This window comes from Mastomys coucha, unplaced genomic scaffold (assembly GCF_008632895.1).
Source record: "Mastomys coucha isolate ucsf_1 unplaced genomic scaffold, UCSF_Mcou_1 pScaffold13, whole genome shotgun sequence".
NCBI classification, from domain to species: Eukaryota; Metazoa; Chordata; class Mammalia; order Rodentia; family Muridae; genus Mastomys; species Mastomys coucha.
In genome coordinates, this window is record NW_022196895.1 from 45608030 (window position 1) to 45622795 (window position 14766).

At 37.8% G+C, this 14766-nt stretch overlaps 1 protein-coding gene across 2 annotated transcripts in view; it reads right to left on the bottom strand.

Moving 5' to 3' along the window:
* Dtwd2 (DTW domain containing 2) overlaps positions 1-14766 on the bottom strand; it is a 69774-nt gene continuing 55008 nt past the window's right edge. The window contains exons 5-6 of one of the 2 annotated variants that reach the window (XM_031365652.1): positions 7052-7180; positions 1-665 (exon numbers count right to left, since the gene is read on the bottom strand). In XM_031365652.1, coding sequence (XP_031221512.1) covers positions 495-665; positions 7052-7180 — 300 coding nt within the window. In that variant the 3' untranslated portion in view covers positions 1-494. The remainder of the gene's footprint in view (positions 666-7051; positions 7181-14766) is intronic. The other variant, XM_031365653.1, reaches the window with a different exon arrangement.

The following is a 14766-nucleotide window of genomic DNA, read 5'->3' on the forward strand; positions in this document are numbered from 1 at the left end:
CTACATATCTACAAACACTGACGGGAACATGTTCCCAGACACAATTTTCTTCATTTTACAAACAATAGGTCCTTACTCTAGGCTAACAAGTAATCGTATTGTGGATAAATTTTTTTAAAAAAAATGTATTGGAAGCACATGTTTAAAAGTAAATACAGTAGCTGGACAGAGGTGGTGCATGTTTTTCATCCCAGAACTTCAAAGGCAGAAGCAGCCACATCTCTGAGTTTGAGGCCAGCCTGGTCTACAGGCTACACAGAGAAACATTATCTTAAAACAAAAACAAAAACAAAACAAAACGAAAATTAGAGACAATGTGAAACTGCTTTTCACAGTCAATGGAAGCGAACCATAGGATGCTGTGGAGCAGACCTCATCCTTCAGCACAAGAATAGGCCAACATCCCTTCTTCAGAGCAGACGCCCACACTGGGGAAGATGTAACACAGCCTTGTCAGCCAGTGAAAGTAAACTAGCACCACAGGGACAAGCGGGCTAAATTTTGACACTGTTCATTAACAGCTCCATCTTCCTGAGTTTGCGTTTGTTCTTTGGTATTGGCTTGGGATACAATCCATTCTTCAGAAGATATTCCTTGCTGAGGCGAATCTGAGCACCATGCTGAAGCTGGAAAGAACACAGAGCTTGAAGAGGGCGAAGCAAAGTCTGTTGAGAGAAAAAGACACCAAAAAGTGTATTTTGTCAACTTGTATTCTATTTACATCTTTCTCTCACATACAGACACTTATGTGCCCTTGTTAATTGTTTTCTTTAACTGTAAAGGAGCAATGGCTATCCTAACACTTCATACATATCTCTAAATTAACAGATTCTAATAAAATTGCTTTATACCAATTTTCTATATAGGCAATAGAGTCTGATTTAACTTTTATATACTAATTTGTTTAAATAAAATTAAAATTTGTCATTACAATAATTTAATCTATTAACAAGATGACTAAAGGAAGCATTTAGCTATGAAAATGGGCATACCAAATTTGTTGACTTTCAATCACAAGTTCCTATATCTCACTGACACAGGCAATTTCAGGATGGCAGCAAAGTCTTCCTCCAGAGTTATGTATAGTTCATTTGAAATACTGTAATTTTACACCCTGCCTAAAATCAAATTCCTGCAGAGTCAAGCATATACAATACTAGCGTGTGAACTGGATGTACATGTAAGTTAATCTGCTGATAAAGGCTTCCATACAATAGGAACACATGCTGTATATATCATGATCAAAAGCTAAAGTAAAGTTATATAGTATTTTAAACACATTTTTGGACCAGATTCTTTGGATGTAAGGCTTCTTATCAAAACCACTTAAATAACAATAACAAAGGTTTTAGTTGAAAAGACCATTAAAGAATCAGTGAGCAATAATAATGAAGATTAAAACTAAACACAAAGGATGATGGACAGACAGAAGAAACATGTGCCTTTTGTGTTCATTTATGCATGTGAGTGTTTTTTGCCTTCATGTATTACCTATGCACCCACGGGACAGAAAGGTGTCATTAGATCCCCTGGGATGGAAGGTCCAGACAATTATGAGCTGTTATACGGGTACTAGAAATCAAAGCTGGGTCCTCTGGGAGAATATCCAGTGTTCTTAACTGCTTAACCATCTCTCCAGCTCCCAAACCTGGGTTCTTGATATCCCTTCCAAGCTGCATCCATTACTCAAGACTGCCCACTTCAGCATGTTGTACTTACAGAACAAGTTTAAAAAAATTTATTTAACCACTGCCTCTGTTTTTATACGGTGTCACACATAGTCCTTACTGATACAGACCAACAAAAAAACAGACAAATTGTCTTAGTTAGGTTTTTACTGCTGTGAACAGACATCATGACCAAGGCAAGTCGTGTAAGGACAACAATTAGTTGGGGCTGGCTTACAGGTTCAGAGGTTCAGTCCATTATCATCAAGGTGGGAGCATGGTAGCATCCAGGCAGGCATGGTGCAGGAGGAGCTGAGAGTTCTACATCTTCATCTGAAAGCTGCTAGGAGAAGACTGGCTTCCAGGTAGCTAGGATAAAGGTCTTAAAGCCCACATCCACAGTGAAACCTATCTTACAACATGATAACACTTATTCTAATAAGGCCACACCTCCCTGGACCAAGTATATTTTAACCACCAACCACATTCCACTCTCTAGTCCCCATAGGCTTACTCAAACACATGAGTTTATGGGGGCCATACCTATCCATAGCAAAATGCAAAATACATTTAATCCAACTTCAAAATTCACCCTTGTCTATAGCACTCTCAACAATGTTAAAAGTCCCAAGTTCAAAGGCTCTTCTGAAATTCATGCAGTCTCTTAACTGTAATACCATATAAAGTAAGAAATACTGGACCAAAGCAAGACAGAAAACCAGCTAGGCAAACTCCAAACTCCACATCTCCATGTCCAATGTCAAAGCACTCTTCAGATCTCCATTCCTTTCATCCTTGTTGACTGCCATTGGCAGATCTAGCATCAACAAACTTCATTCTCTTGGATTGGTTCCACTCCCACTTAGTAGCTTTCTTTGGCAGGTATCCCCAGCTCTGGCATCTTCTAACATCTTGGGGTATCCAAGGCAAGTTCAACTTTCAGCTTCATAGATTCTTGTTCCAATGTCTGGAATCCACATACAATCTTCTGGGTTTCTCAAAAGGACTTGGGTCAAATCTCCAGCTCTTCCCTCTGTAGCACTCTAGGCTCACAGGTTCAGAGATTCTCAGTCCATTATCATCAAGACTGAAGCATAGCAGCACCCAAGCACGTATGGTGCAAGAGGTGCTGAGAGTTCTAGCCTCTAGGAGAAGGCTAGCTTCCAGGTCACTAGGAGGATGGTCTTAAAGCCCATGCCCACAGTGACACACTTCCTCCAACAAGGCCACACCTACTCCAACAAGGCCACACCTCCTAATAGTGCTACCCCTGGACTAAACACATTCAAACCACCACACAAATATTTTGGACACCTCTACATAACATTAATGCATGCTTTGCTATTGTAGAAAGCCTATTAGGTTTGTTTTCATTATTTCTTTCATAAGGAAGACAGGAAAGGAAGTAGAGAAATGTATACATGTTACTTAATAGACAACCCAATGTACAGACTAGATGATAAAACACCATAGGTCTCTAGGAAACATGGATAAGACCACAAACAGATAGAAGCAACTCAAAGTCTCTTCATCTTCTGACATCTATTAGGCTTTTCATAGATAGAATAATGCTAATTTTCTTTATGGTCAAACACCTCTAACTTTGATATCTGAAGATAAGACTGTTATCAAATTTACTTAAATAATAGAAAGAACTAAACCAGATCCCCATTTCATCTCTGTGGTGGCCATTAATAATAAAGCCATCTTTTGTTTGGGTTAAAAAAAAAAACAGTTTCCATTTTTTTATCCCTTTAGAAAGTTAGCCAAGACCACTGTCCTACTTAGTTTTTAAACTGTCAACTTGATATAGCCTAGAGCCATCTGAAAAGTACTCTCACCTGAAGAACTGTCCAGATCAGACTGCCTGGAGGGCATGCCTGTGGTGGGTTGTCTTGTTAATTGATATTAGAAGTGCCAACCCACTGTGATAGCATGGTTTGGGCAGGTGATGCTGGAATGTGTAAGAAAGCTTGTTAGATTTGTACCTGTGTGTGAACCAGCAAAGAAACATTCCTCCATGATTCCACATCAAAATCCTACTTGAGTTTCTGTCCTGATTTCTCTCAATGATGGACTGCAGTTAAAATAAACTTTCCTCTCTAAGTTGCTTTTGTCCAGAGTAATTTATCAGAGCAATATAAATCAAGTACACTTAATTAATGAAATATGAGCTCAAGTGTTGTATGTCAGCTTTGGGTGGAAGCATTACAAGTGAAGCAGAATTTGCTATTTTTCTTAGCTCTTCTTTATGCAAGTGGAATAACTTCAAGGTAATTTTCCATAAAGCTGGGTCCCTAAGCAACTGCATGAGCATAGGCTCTCGGAACACTCCCACTGGACAAGCAGCATGGGAAGAGACATAAAATTATACCACTCTAATTCATGGTACCTTAATGATACTATCACATACAAGTTATGTGCTTCAAGATAAGTAAATAAGGTCCATCTAATATAGTTATTCTCATAATAAACGGTAAGATGACATACTGAACCCCAACAATCACAGGTGTTGAAACTACTTCTTGATGTTCAATAAATGATAGTGCTTCTATATAAAGAAAAATTAACAGACTGGGTGAGAGTACATGACAAAATCCTATTTATAAAACGAGTTTGTTTCAAAGTGTTTACTTGGGGTAAATGAGTGTTATATGAATCCTTTTGTCTGCATGTGTGGCCACAGCTTTCAAGGGGCCATTTTTAGCAATCACAGATGCTGGACAGAGCTAAAGTCCTTAAATTTACATGCAGCTAAAAGCTCTTTTCATTTCTCCCTTGGACATTCTATAAAACTTCCCACGTAAAAGAAGACCTTAAAAACAAACAAACAAACCGGAAGCTAAAGGCCCTGTTGTAAATATTGTAGTAAACTAGTAAAACTCATCAAGTTGTAATTTAAACTTCTATAGATCCACAGTCAACTCTGAGGGGCACAGAGAGGCAAAGGTGCCTGTATAGACTCTACATCTCACTCAATAGTAAGGTAATTTTTTTCCAGTAATGGAGACTGAAAATATTAGGCAAGTTCTCTCTCACTGAGCTACACTCTGAGGCTATGTAACCATTTTTATATAAGTTTAAAAGGAAAAACAAGTACAAAGAGAGATGATGCCATCTGCCCCAGGGAGATGACAATGGGTGATAAAGTCTCAATTCACACTGACTTCAAAGCTAGTACTGTGCTCCTCCTGGAGGCACACTGCCACAGCCTCTCACTTCCTTCCGGGAGGCACACTGCCACAGCCTCTCACTTCCTTCCGGGAGGCACACTGCCACAGCCTCTCACTTCCTTCCTGGAGGCACACTGCCACAGCCTCTCACTTCCTGCTACTTCCTGTGCTTGGAAGTTACTCTAGCGTAAAGGATGGGTATGAACTAAAGACTAAAAATCAGTGTTACATCAACTTTGTTAATTCTTAGAAGCCTGATGTCTATGGAATGAAGGCATACAATACTTTGCTGTTTTCCATGACCTCAAGGTTTCCTAGCATAAATATACCATAGCTTTTCTCCCACGGAAAAAAGTAATACAGCCTCTGTTTTAAAAGACAGTAATTGTGTACCACAAAGAAGTGTGCTACTTGTTTTTTGTAACTAATTTTTAACAGATTGGTCTTAAGTTTAGTTTTCCAAGAAAATAGCTTATACTATAAATTGGGAGCAAATCTGTTTTCTGTAATAAGTAACTTGAGATGGTTCATTACACATGTCTCCCTTTCATACTATGACCAATCATATTAGAATTACCCGAGTCATAGCATGATTGTAAGTTATTGTATCTCTACTCCTGGCCACTGTGGTTTGATTATCCCTGAAAGCTGAAGAATAAAGGTTCCAGACCCTCACTGTTACTATGAAAGTATATGTTCAATCCATCCATTAGGAGGAACATGTTCAATCCCATCACACATACGTTAGCCACTGCTTATTCTCAGATACTACACTTAAGACCTAGTTGTCCAAGTCTTGTGTAGTCATGATAAGGATTCCTCTTTTATTTTAAGATATCATATCATAAACCATCACAGCTAACTAATCAGGAATCAATGTCAGCTCTTTGTTACCCATGAATGTTTCTGGTTTCATCAAGAAGAAAAAGTAGTGAATGAATGTAAATAAAGTTACACAGACAGAGGAAGGTGATGGTAATGAAGAAAGGGACACTGCTGAGACATCCTGATCATTCAAAACACAGACCTGGGATTGCTGTGTTATTCTCAAAGAAAGCATGGGGGAATTAAACTGGTTAGCTGAAACAGTCTACGTACACATCTAGAGAAAGCCTTGTCATGAAACACAGCTTCCATCAAATTCTCCAATTCTCCATCTCCACGGCTCAGGCCCTGGGAGGGACAAAGCACTCAACCTCGGTTCCCATCACTCTTCAATTGTTCTGCCCCTAGAGATCTTTTTGTTTGTTTTCTTCAAGGTTAATGTCTCTGTGACTTCCAGCTACTCTGCACTAGGTTGTGTTCACTGATGAAATTTTATTCATGAGTAAGGCACTGTCTCATAACAGTAAAGACACTCTACAATGAGAGACAGAAGAAAAAGGAAGGATGCAGTATGTGCATGCATGCATGTGTGTGCCTGTGTGGGGGCATGTGTGTTGGAAGAATCAACAACTCCATTTGTTTATAACTGTCATCCTCTGACTTTTTTTGTTCTGAGTAAGAAATAATAGTTCACTTATTTTTCATAACTTACCTTAAAATTATTTATTTATGATACTGTTCTTTTGCTTTAAGTACAAAGTTTCTACTATGTCCCAAAAAGTTGAGATATCACTAAGCTCATTGAAATGTTATTCTCTGCTGATGACTATTTCTCATATATGTAAAAAATCATTATAATTTCATGGGAATTAAATATAATGCTGATTATATGTTAAATCCTTTTCATATTCTATGGGCATTTCTAGCCCATACAAGTATCTACTTTACACTTTAACCAAGTTTTATAAAGTCAAGAGAATGTTAGCAGATCTCTTCAAATAAAGGTACCAATGCAAACAAGTATTATTGCTGGAGAATATTCTTTTAATTAAAAAGAAAAAGGTTGATCACCAAATAATACAAACTACTAAAAAAAGAAGTAGAGAATAGTAATGGAAAAATCCAGCCCAAAACCTCTATTGAATGTTGTGCTACTTAGCATATTAAAAATGCTGTTTGCACAGCTTAGTGGAAATATTTAAATAATGCAATCTGGAATCTAAACCAACAGAGTAAAATATGAGAGGGGAAGATTGCGGAAGCCCATAAATATCTACTGCAGATACACTCCACTTGCCATTTGGCTTACACAATTTACACGTTATGCATATCTAAACTTCTCAATAAAATCTAACCCTACTTTTAAAATCTGTTACTTCCACATACCTCTTGTATGCAACTGTTTTTCTCCAAGATGGAAAGAGCAATAGCAGCACACTCCAGGGTGGAAAGGCACCTGTTTGTTGGTTGCATCCGAATTACATACTGACTACAAACGCTAGTTTTTAACTGCACCTAAAACCAAAAGCAAAGTAATAAAATCTAATTTTCATCTTAAACTTAAAATTATGAAATCTGTATTTTAAATACTGTTCACCTTCCTCCTAAAATTGCAACTTTAGAAATAGCAAGCATGCTAGTATCTTTGCACATATCTTTAGTTGTTACTATTGAACAACAGAAGAGTTTAGCAACAAAAAGATATCTGAGAAAAAAGGCTATCCATAATACATTCAAATTTCTATATACCCTCCAGTAAGGACAAGAACGAGTACACATTTCATAAAAGAATAACAAACAGGTACATGAGAAAGTGCTCAAATGACCCAATGAATAGCTTAAAACATGGAAAAAAATTATCAGGAAGTTAGGGATCCAGCTCAGTGTCAGGTCCCTGCTGAGCATGCAGGAAGCCCTCAACTCAGCCTTGAGTACTGTCTTCCCCTTATTTTCCCCTCAAAAAACTAATATCATTATATCCAAATACAGAGCCCCACAGCCAGACAATATACAGAGAGCATGAGAAACCCTGGACCACTCAGTCCTAAACGACAGGTCTCCACAAATCCCTCCCCTCTGAGGTCAAGGAACCTGAGGAAGAGGAGGAGGAACAAGAGGAGGGGCCAGAGGGTAGAGAACAGCAAAAAACCAAGGTCTTGTACATCAACAGGATGAATGCACACATGAACTCACAGACTGAGGCAGCATGCAGTGCCTACATGGGTCTATACACTTGCCCCTGCCATTAACAGAGAAGTTATCTCCAACTGATAACCACTTGCAAATCAAAGTTTAGTTTTCTCCAACAGAGTCTCACTAGGGAGAAAACTACTCCTCAGTACAGGCTGCATGCCAGTAGTAGATGCCCAACAGAAAATGAACTCCACGGCAGCTTTGGAGGCTGGTTGTCTCATATCGTGTTAAGGCCTTTCTTTTCTTTTTAGATCTTGTTTATATATATATATTTTTTTTCTCTCTTTTTACCCTAAAGGTCCTTTTATGAAATGAAACCTATTATGGTTTTCATTTTAGTGTTTTTATGGAATTCCTGAGTATGTGAATGAGTGCATCTCTGAATCTAAATCTGTTTCTTGTCTCTTCTCAGGCTCTTTTCCTTGTGTTTTGTCCTACTCCAATATGTTAGTTTTTCTTTTATTATATTTTATTTTTATCCCTTAGAAGCCTATTTGTTTTCCAATGAGAGATACAAAGGGAACAGATCTGGATGAAAAAGAAGAGGGGAGGAAAAGAGGTAGGGAAACCCTAGTCAGTATGTATTATATATGTAAGGAGAAAATCTATTTTAATAAAATGAAAATATGAAAAATGAGTTTAAGTATAAAATAAAATACAAACTGTCAACTTCAAGAAACATGGTACATATATACAATGAAATTTTATGTAGTTCTAAACAAAAAAATGAAATTGTGACATTTGTAGGAAAAACAGATGCAAATGAAAAGCATTATGTTAAGCAAAAAAAAATACCATGTTTTCTCTTATATTCAGAATAAAGATTTAAATGTGTATGTGGTGTGTGTGTGTGTGTGTGTGTGTGTGTGTGTGTGAGAGAGAGGGGGGGGGGAAAGGGGAATTACTACTAGCAAAATTCAGTGTAGAAAAAGAAAATAACAGATAAGTATAAATCTATTCAGGCATTTAAACAGAGGAAAGTTCTGTTGGTCAATTTGTTTTTAATTAATTAATTTACACCCCAATATCACCCCCTCCTTCCATACACACCACTCACACAGCTCCTCTGCCATTCCTCCTTCCCTTCTATGTGGAATGATTCAGAAAATCATAAGAAAATGCAGGGGCTTGAGATTTTTCACTTATATGATTCAAAATTTCTTTCCTGGGGGAGGATGCAATAGTATTTACATTAACTGTATGAAGAATGTATTTGAGGGCTTCCATATATAAGTTTTAACCTCTCAATTTGGGACAAGAAATCCTGTATTGTGAACTTGGACATAAATGTGCTGTGTCCACAAGTTCAGAGTAAGTCTAATCCATCTGTGAATGGTTAACAACTGAGATAGCTTCTGAGTTAGACAGACTTCTAACTCAGATCCTCTCATCACTGGGACCCCATCTGGTACAGGCTCTGTGCACTCTGCCTCAGTCTCTGTGGGTCCACTGTGCATCTGTTGTATTTAGTAGGCCTTGTTTCTTTGGTGTTCTTCATCTCCTCGGGCTCTTACACTCTCTCCCCCTCCTTTTCCACAGGATGCCCTGAGCCCTGAGGAGAAGGATGTGATGAGAGCATCTGTTTAAGGCTGAGTGCTCCAAAGTCTCTCACTCTCCGAGCATAGTCTGGCTATGGGTCTCTGTGTATGCTCATCTGCTGTGGGAAGAAGCTTCTCTCATGAGGACTGAGCAAGGCATGGATCTATAGCAGGATGCAATCAGGAGTCATTTTATTGCTACATTCCTTCAGCACAACAGTGCTATTCTTGGCCACGTGAGCGCTGTTGAGGATGGGTTCCACCTCATGGGGTGGCCCTTAAATCCTATAAGATACTGGTTATGCCCACAAGCTTTGTGCCACTATTATACCCATCTATCTTGCAGGAAGAGCATTCTTAATCAGTCACAGGTTTTGTAGCTGGATTGGTGTTTATCTTTCTCCTTTGACAGTGTGCAAAGTACCTTTCAGTACCATGAGTACTACTCTGTAGGTGTGAACACTCTACACAAGTACTAGCTCTCCGTGTTCAATTAGTCGTATAGGTGTTGTCTTCAGCAACAAGGCCCTGTGATCAGTTACTGGAGAGTAACCAGATGCCTTGGCAATAGCCTAAGTTGTTTGTGGGCCCTTTGACCAACAACTCAATGAGATGTAACCTATTCCATGGACTGGGAGCTTCATGGTGATAAAAGATGTCCAGATGGCGTTCCATCTCCCCTGCTATTTGCTTATTTCATTTACATAACCTTCATACATACATATATTTCAGGAAGCTTCTACTTTGTTAGGTTTTCATACAATCTCTCTGATGGCCCATAGTTTTAGCTGTTCCTTCTTATATTCCCTCCCTCATCTCTTTCTTAGCTCCCTCTTCCTTTCTGATTCTGCCATTCCAGCATCCCCTCCATATCCATCTAAAATTAAGTATTATATTCCCTCTTCATAGGGAGATCTACCCTTCCCTCCCTCCCCAGTCTCTTTTACTCTACACTTAACCTCTGTGGATTATAGTCAGCTTATTAAAGATTTAACAGCTACCACCAACATATAAGAAATATATACCATATTTGTCCTTCTGGGTGTGGGTTACGTCACTCAATGAGTTTTTCTAGTTCCAACCATTTGCCCACAAATTTTATCATTTGCTTTTTTAACCTCTGAGTAATATTCCATTGTGTGTAAATACATATTTTCTCTATCCAAATATCTATGATGGATATCTAAGGTGTTTCTAATTTCTGGCTATTATGAATAAAGCAGCAATGAATATGGTTGAGCAAGTGTCTCTATGTTATGATCAAGTGCCCTTTGGGTATATGCCCAAAAGTAGTGTGGCTAGATCTTGGAATAGATCAATTCCTAGTTTCTGAAGGAACCAACCACACTGATATATTTGTTTACAAGGTTAAATTAATTGGATCAAAATTTGTCTTTATCATTTGGCACTGAAATTATTGTATTAGTATCTTATAATTGTGATATTATTATTATATAAACCTAATTAGACAATTAAGCCTTAAGAATCATGCTTTACCAGGTACTAGGCACTAGCTGAATGATTGTGGGGGTGAGTAAAGAGTTGCATGTGAGCAAAATGTTGCTGCTAGCTGGGAGAAAAAAAGCAAGAACCCGCCGGGACTAAGTGCTGGGGCCGGACGGTACTGGCACCAGCACTAGAACGTTACTGGTGGGAAAGAGTTTGCAAGGTGGATTCATTTTTTAAATATTCCCACTACGTATGTACATACGTACGTGTGGGGGGGGGTTGTGTGTGTAGATGTATGTCTAAAATATGAGTAACTGGAAATAGAGAAAGATTGGAAGATACAGGACACATGTACAGAAGCTACTTGAGGTATTAAGTATATTTCTTAAACACATTTTATTAATCAACTTATGACTAAGATGACTGAGAAATTACTAAGGCTCATTATTTACTTGATTTTATTTTTTGCCCTTTAGTATCTATGAGGATCTACTTGTCCCTTACAGATAAATTTAAGCCTACTTTAAAAGTCCAAAAGGAACATTCAAAACTTACTAGAAACTATTTTTTAAATCTAGTCCTTTTCCCCCAAATTGAGTACTATCAGCAAAATAGAGACAATAACGTAACTAAACAAATTGCTTTTAAAATCAAAGTACAATTTAAAAAGACAACAGACAATAATGGTGGCAAATCAGAAGCATACACTCTTTTAAAAATCAAAAACAAGCCAGGCAGTGGTGGCGCACACCTTTAATCCCAGCACTTGGGAGGCAGAGGCAGGTGGATTTCTGAGTTCGAGGCCAGCCTGGTCTACAGATTGAGTTCCAGGACAGCCAGGGCTATACAGAGAAACCCTGTCTCGAAAAAACAAAAAAAAACAAAAAACAAAAAACAAAAACAAAGATGTTTTTTATACCTAATTCTCCATTTCTAGCTAATGCATTATAAGAAAAACTGAACAGTGTTGTAACCCTAGTGGTTATAAGGCTCACTTATAAAGATACCCTCTTAATTGCTAACTTCTAAAAATGTGTTGCTTCCTTTGATAAACTTCTCAGAAACCATAGAATAGCCCTCTTCTTGGGTACCAAGTAGGTAGGTCCCTTTTTACCCTTGGAAACTTTTATTTCAAGTATATGGTATTTGAAAAGTCATTCAGTGACAAGTGACTGTCATAATGCTAATAAAAAGTTAATAGTTTTTATTTCTTGGAATAATATAATTATATCATTTCTCCCTCCCCTCTTACTAGCCTCCCCCCGCCCCATGTATACCTTCCTTGTTCTCTTGTGTGTGTTTTCAAGGCTGGTCACTTGGTACTGGATAACCATGTGGTGTGTTCTTTCTTGGGGAAGACTTTCTCTCCCTTTCTCCCACTCTCAGCATTCCATGTTGCCTTCAGTTCTTTGTATAGGGTTAAGGCCTTGTGATAGCACTGCCCCTGTCCCTGTCCCTGTCCACTTTGGCATGTCCACTGCTGTCATCCTTACTCAGATCATGTTTAGGCAGTCATGTGGGTGAGACTTCATGGGTGTCACTTGTAATATTCCTAGAAGAAAGAATCTCACAGCATGCTCACTGTTCCTCTGACTCCTACTATTTTTCCATTCCTACTACTACAATGATCCCTGGGTGGTATTTCAGGCATATCCATTGAGACTAAGCTACACACCTCTGTGTTTCTATAATGATCTCCATCTGTTGCAAAAAAAAAAAAAAAATGTTTCCTTAATGACAGGTGGAAACTACACTTACCTGTCAAATATTTGTCACAGACAAATATTTGGAGTGTAGCTAGGGATTGGGCAGAGATTGGGCTGCTCTTGGAGGTGATGGTTATAGGTTCCCCTCCAAGATCCATGACTTTGCTCATGAAAATTTAAATATACCCCTTTCTTTCCTCAAAGTATTCATATCTCAAAAGCTTAACACACACTCATTTTTAACCATTTAGAATTTCTGCAATATATCTGGATCTGAATTTGAACTTAAGAATAAACATTCCTTCACTGCCTTCAATCTAGGCCAGAAATATTGATCACTTTAAACCAGATGCCACAACACTGATGAGACATAAAATGGTCTAATTTTATCTCACAGATTCAGACTAACCCCCTAGAAAACGGAAATGATAAATTTTTTAATTTTTTCCATAAATTATAGAATAAAACCTATCTGCTTTTGGTTCAATAAATTTTAAGAGTCACTTTCAAGTTGACTTGGGACATACATACTTAGCAAGAATACCAAAAAGTAGCTAAGAGCCAGTAAAAAGTTCATGAAATTTCATGGTTTATATGTGCTGCATTTGTGCATGTGCCTACATAAAGGGAGGGGTACACGTGCGCACACGTGTGTTTGTGTGTGTGTGTGTGGGTTTAATGTGTTTTTGTGTCTGTTCTAAGAGAGAAATAAATGGGCCTCAAAATCATAATAACTTAAAGTATTGTATTTTATAATAAACAGCAACAAATTTAGGAAATGCAAATTTATATAACAATTATAACCAACAATGAAACTCATTAGTAACTTCTAAAAACAATGAAATAAAATTTAGTGTCATCTTTCTTCCAATTTAGCTTACCTAAATTTCTTCCATTTATATTCAGGGTATTTCTCAAATTACACAAATCCCAATTCTTTAAAAATTACTAGTAATATGGCAAGGTATTAGAAAGTCAAGTATTCTTTCCATCTGCTCATACTGTGCACTCCTCATCTTTTCATAAGCAGAGGCAGTTTTATCCACCAGGCCCCATAATTGAGGTACATAATCATACCAGCTGCCTAGCTATGCCAACCATGCCCGTCATGCAAACAGCTCCTTTTTCTGAATTAATTGTGTCCACTGGGCCAATTTAATACAGCACTTCTCTAGGATGACTCTGCCAACTGTGACAGCTGTTGCATGGAAGTCTACAGTGCACACACTGCTACGCAGCCTACTCTCGTTGTGGATATACAGAACATTGTTGAATAATGTACTCCAAAAATTTTACACTTAGATGCTTACGTATCACCAGAAAATAATATGACTCTCTAAAGTTACAATCACTGATTCAAAATAAATACCAACATCTCACATTAGTAGGCCCTTTCAGATATGACTGCAACTTACAGGATAACATGGCATTAAGGCATGAGTATTTAATACATAAAATGAGACTAACAAAATGGCTTACTAAGTAATAAATGACACTTGCTGCCAAGCCCAATAACTTGTGTTTGATCCCCAGGCCCCAGGACACAGTAAACGGAAGAAACCAACTTTTACAGGTTGTCCTCTTACCTCTACATACACCTAGTGACACATGTAGGTATACACACACACACACACACACACACCCAAACACACTAAAAATTATCCACAAATTTTATATAAACTAAACCATGAAACAATCAAGCTCAGTACTAATAAAAATTCATTGTAATAATATAAACCATAAAAATAGAGCAAAATGGCCTTGACTAAAGTTAAAAACGTGTTCTTCAAAGCCAGCATTAATAAATGCAGAGCAAGGCAGAAATTGAAATAAATATTTGTAATACATAAATCTGACTAGGATATATAGTTTGTATATATATTTTAAAGTCATGCACCTCAACAATAAAAACTGTCCCCCAAGCAGGAAAGGACAAACACTTGAAGAAACTCAAATGACAAAACTTAACGGATGCTTGGCATCACTGATCATAAGGGAACACAAATGCAAATTATACCACAATGTGGCACAAACATACTACTACAGGTAGAATGGCTAAAGCCAAGAACAACGTTAAATAAGAAACAAAGTCCATTTGTAGATATTCAAATGAAATCATGTGACCTGAAAGAATGTTCAAAACACCCTTGTCTTAGTCAGGATTTCTATTCCTGCACAAACATCATGACCAAGAAGCAAGTTGGGGAGGAAAGGG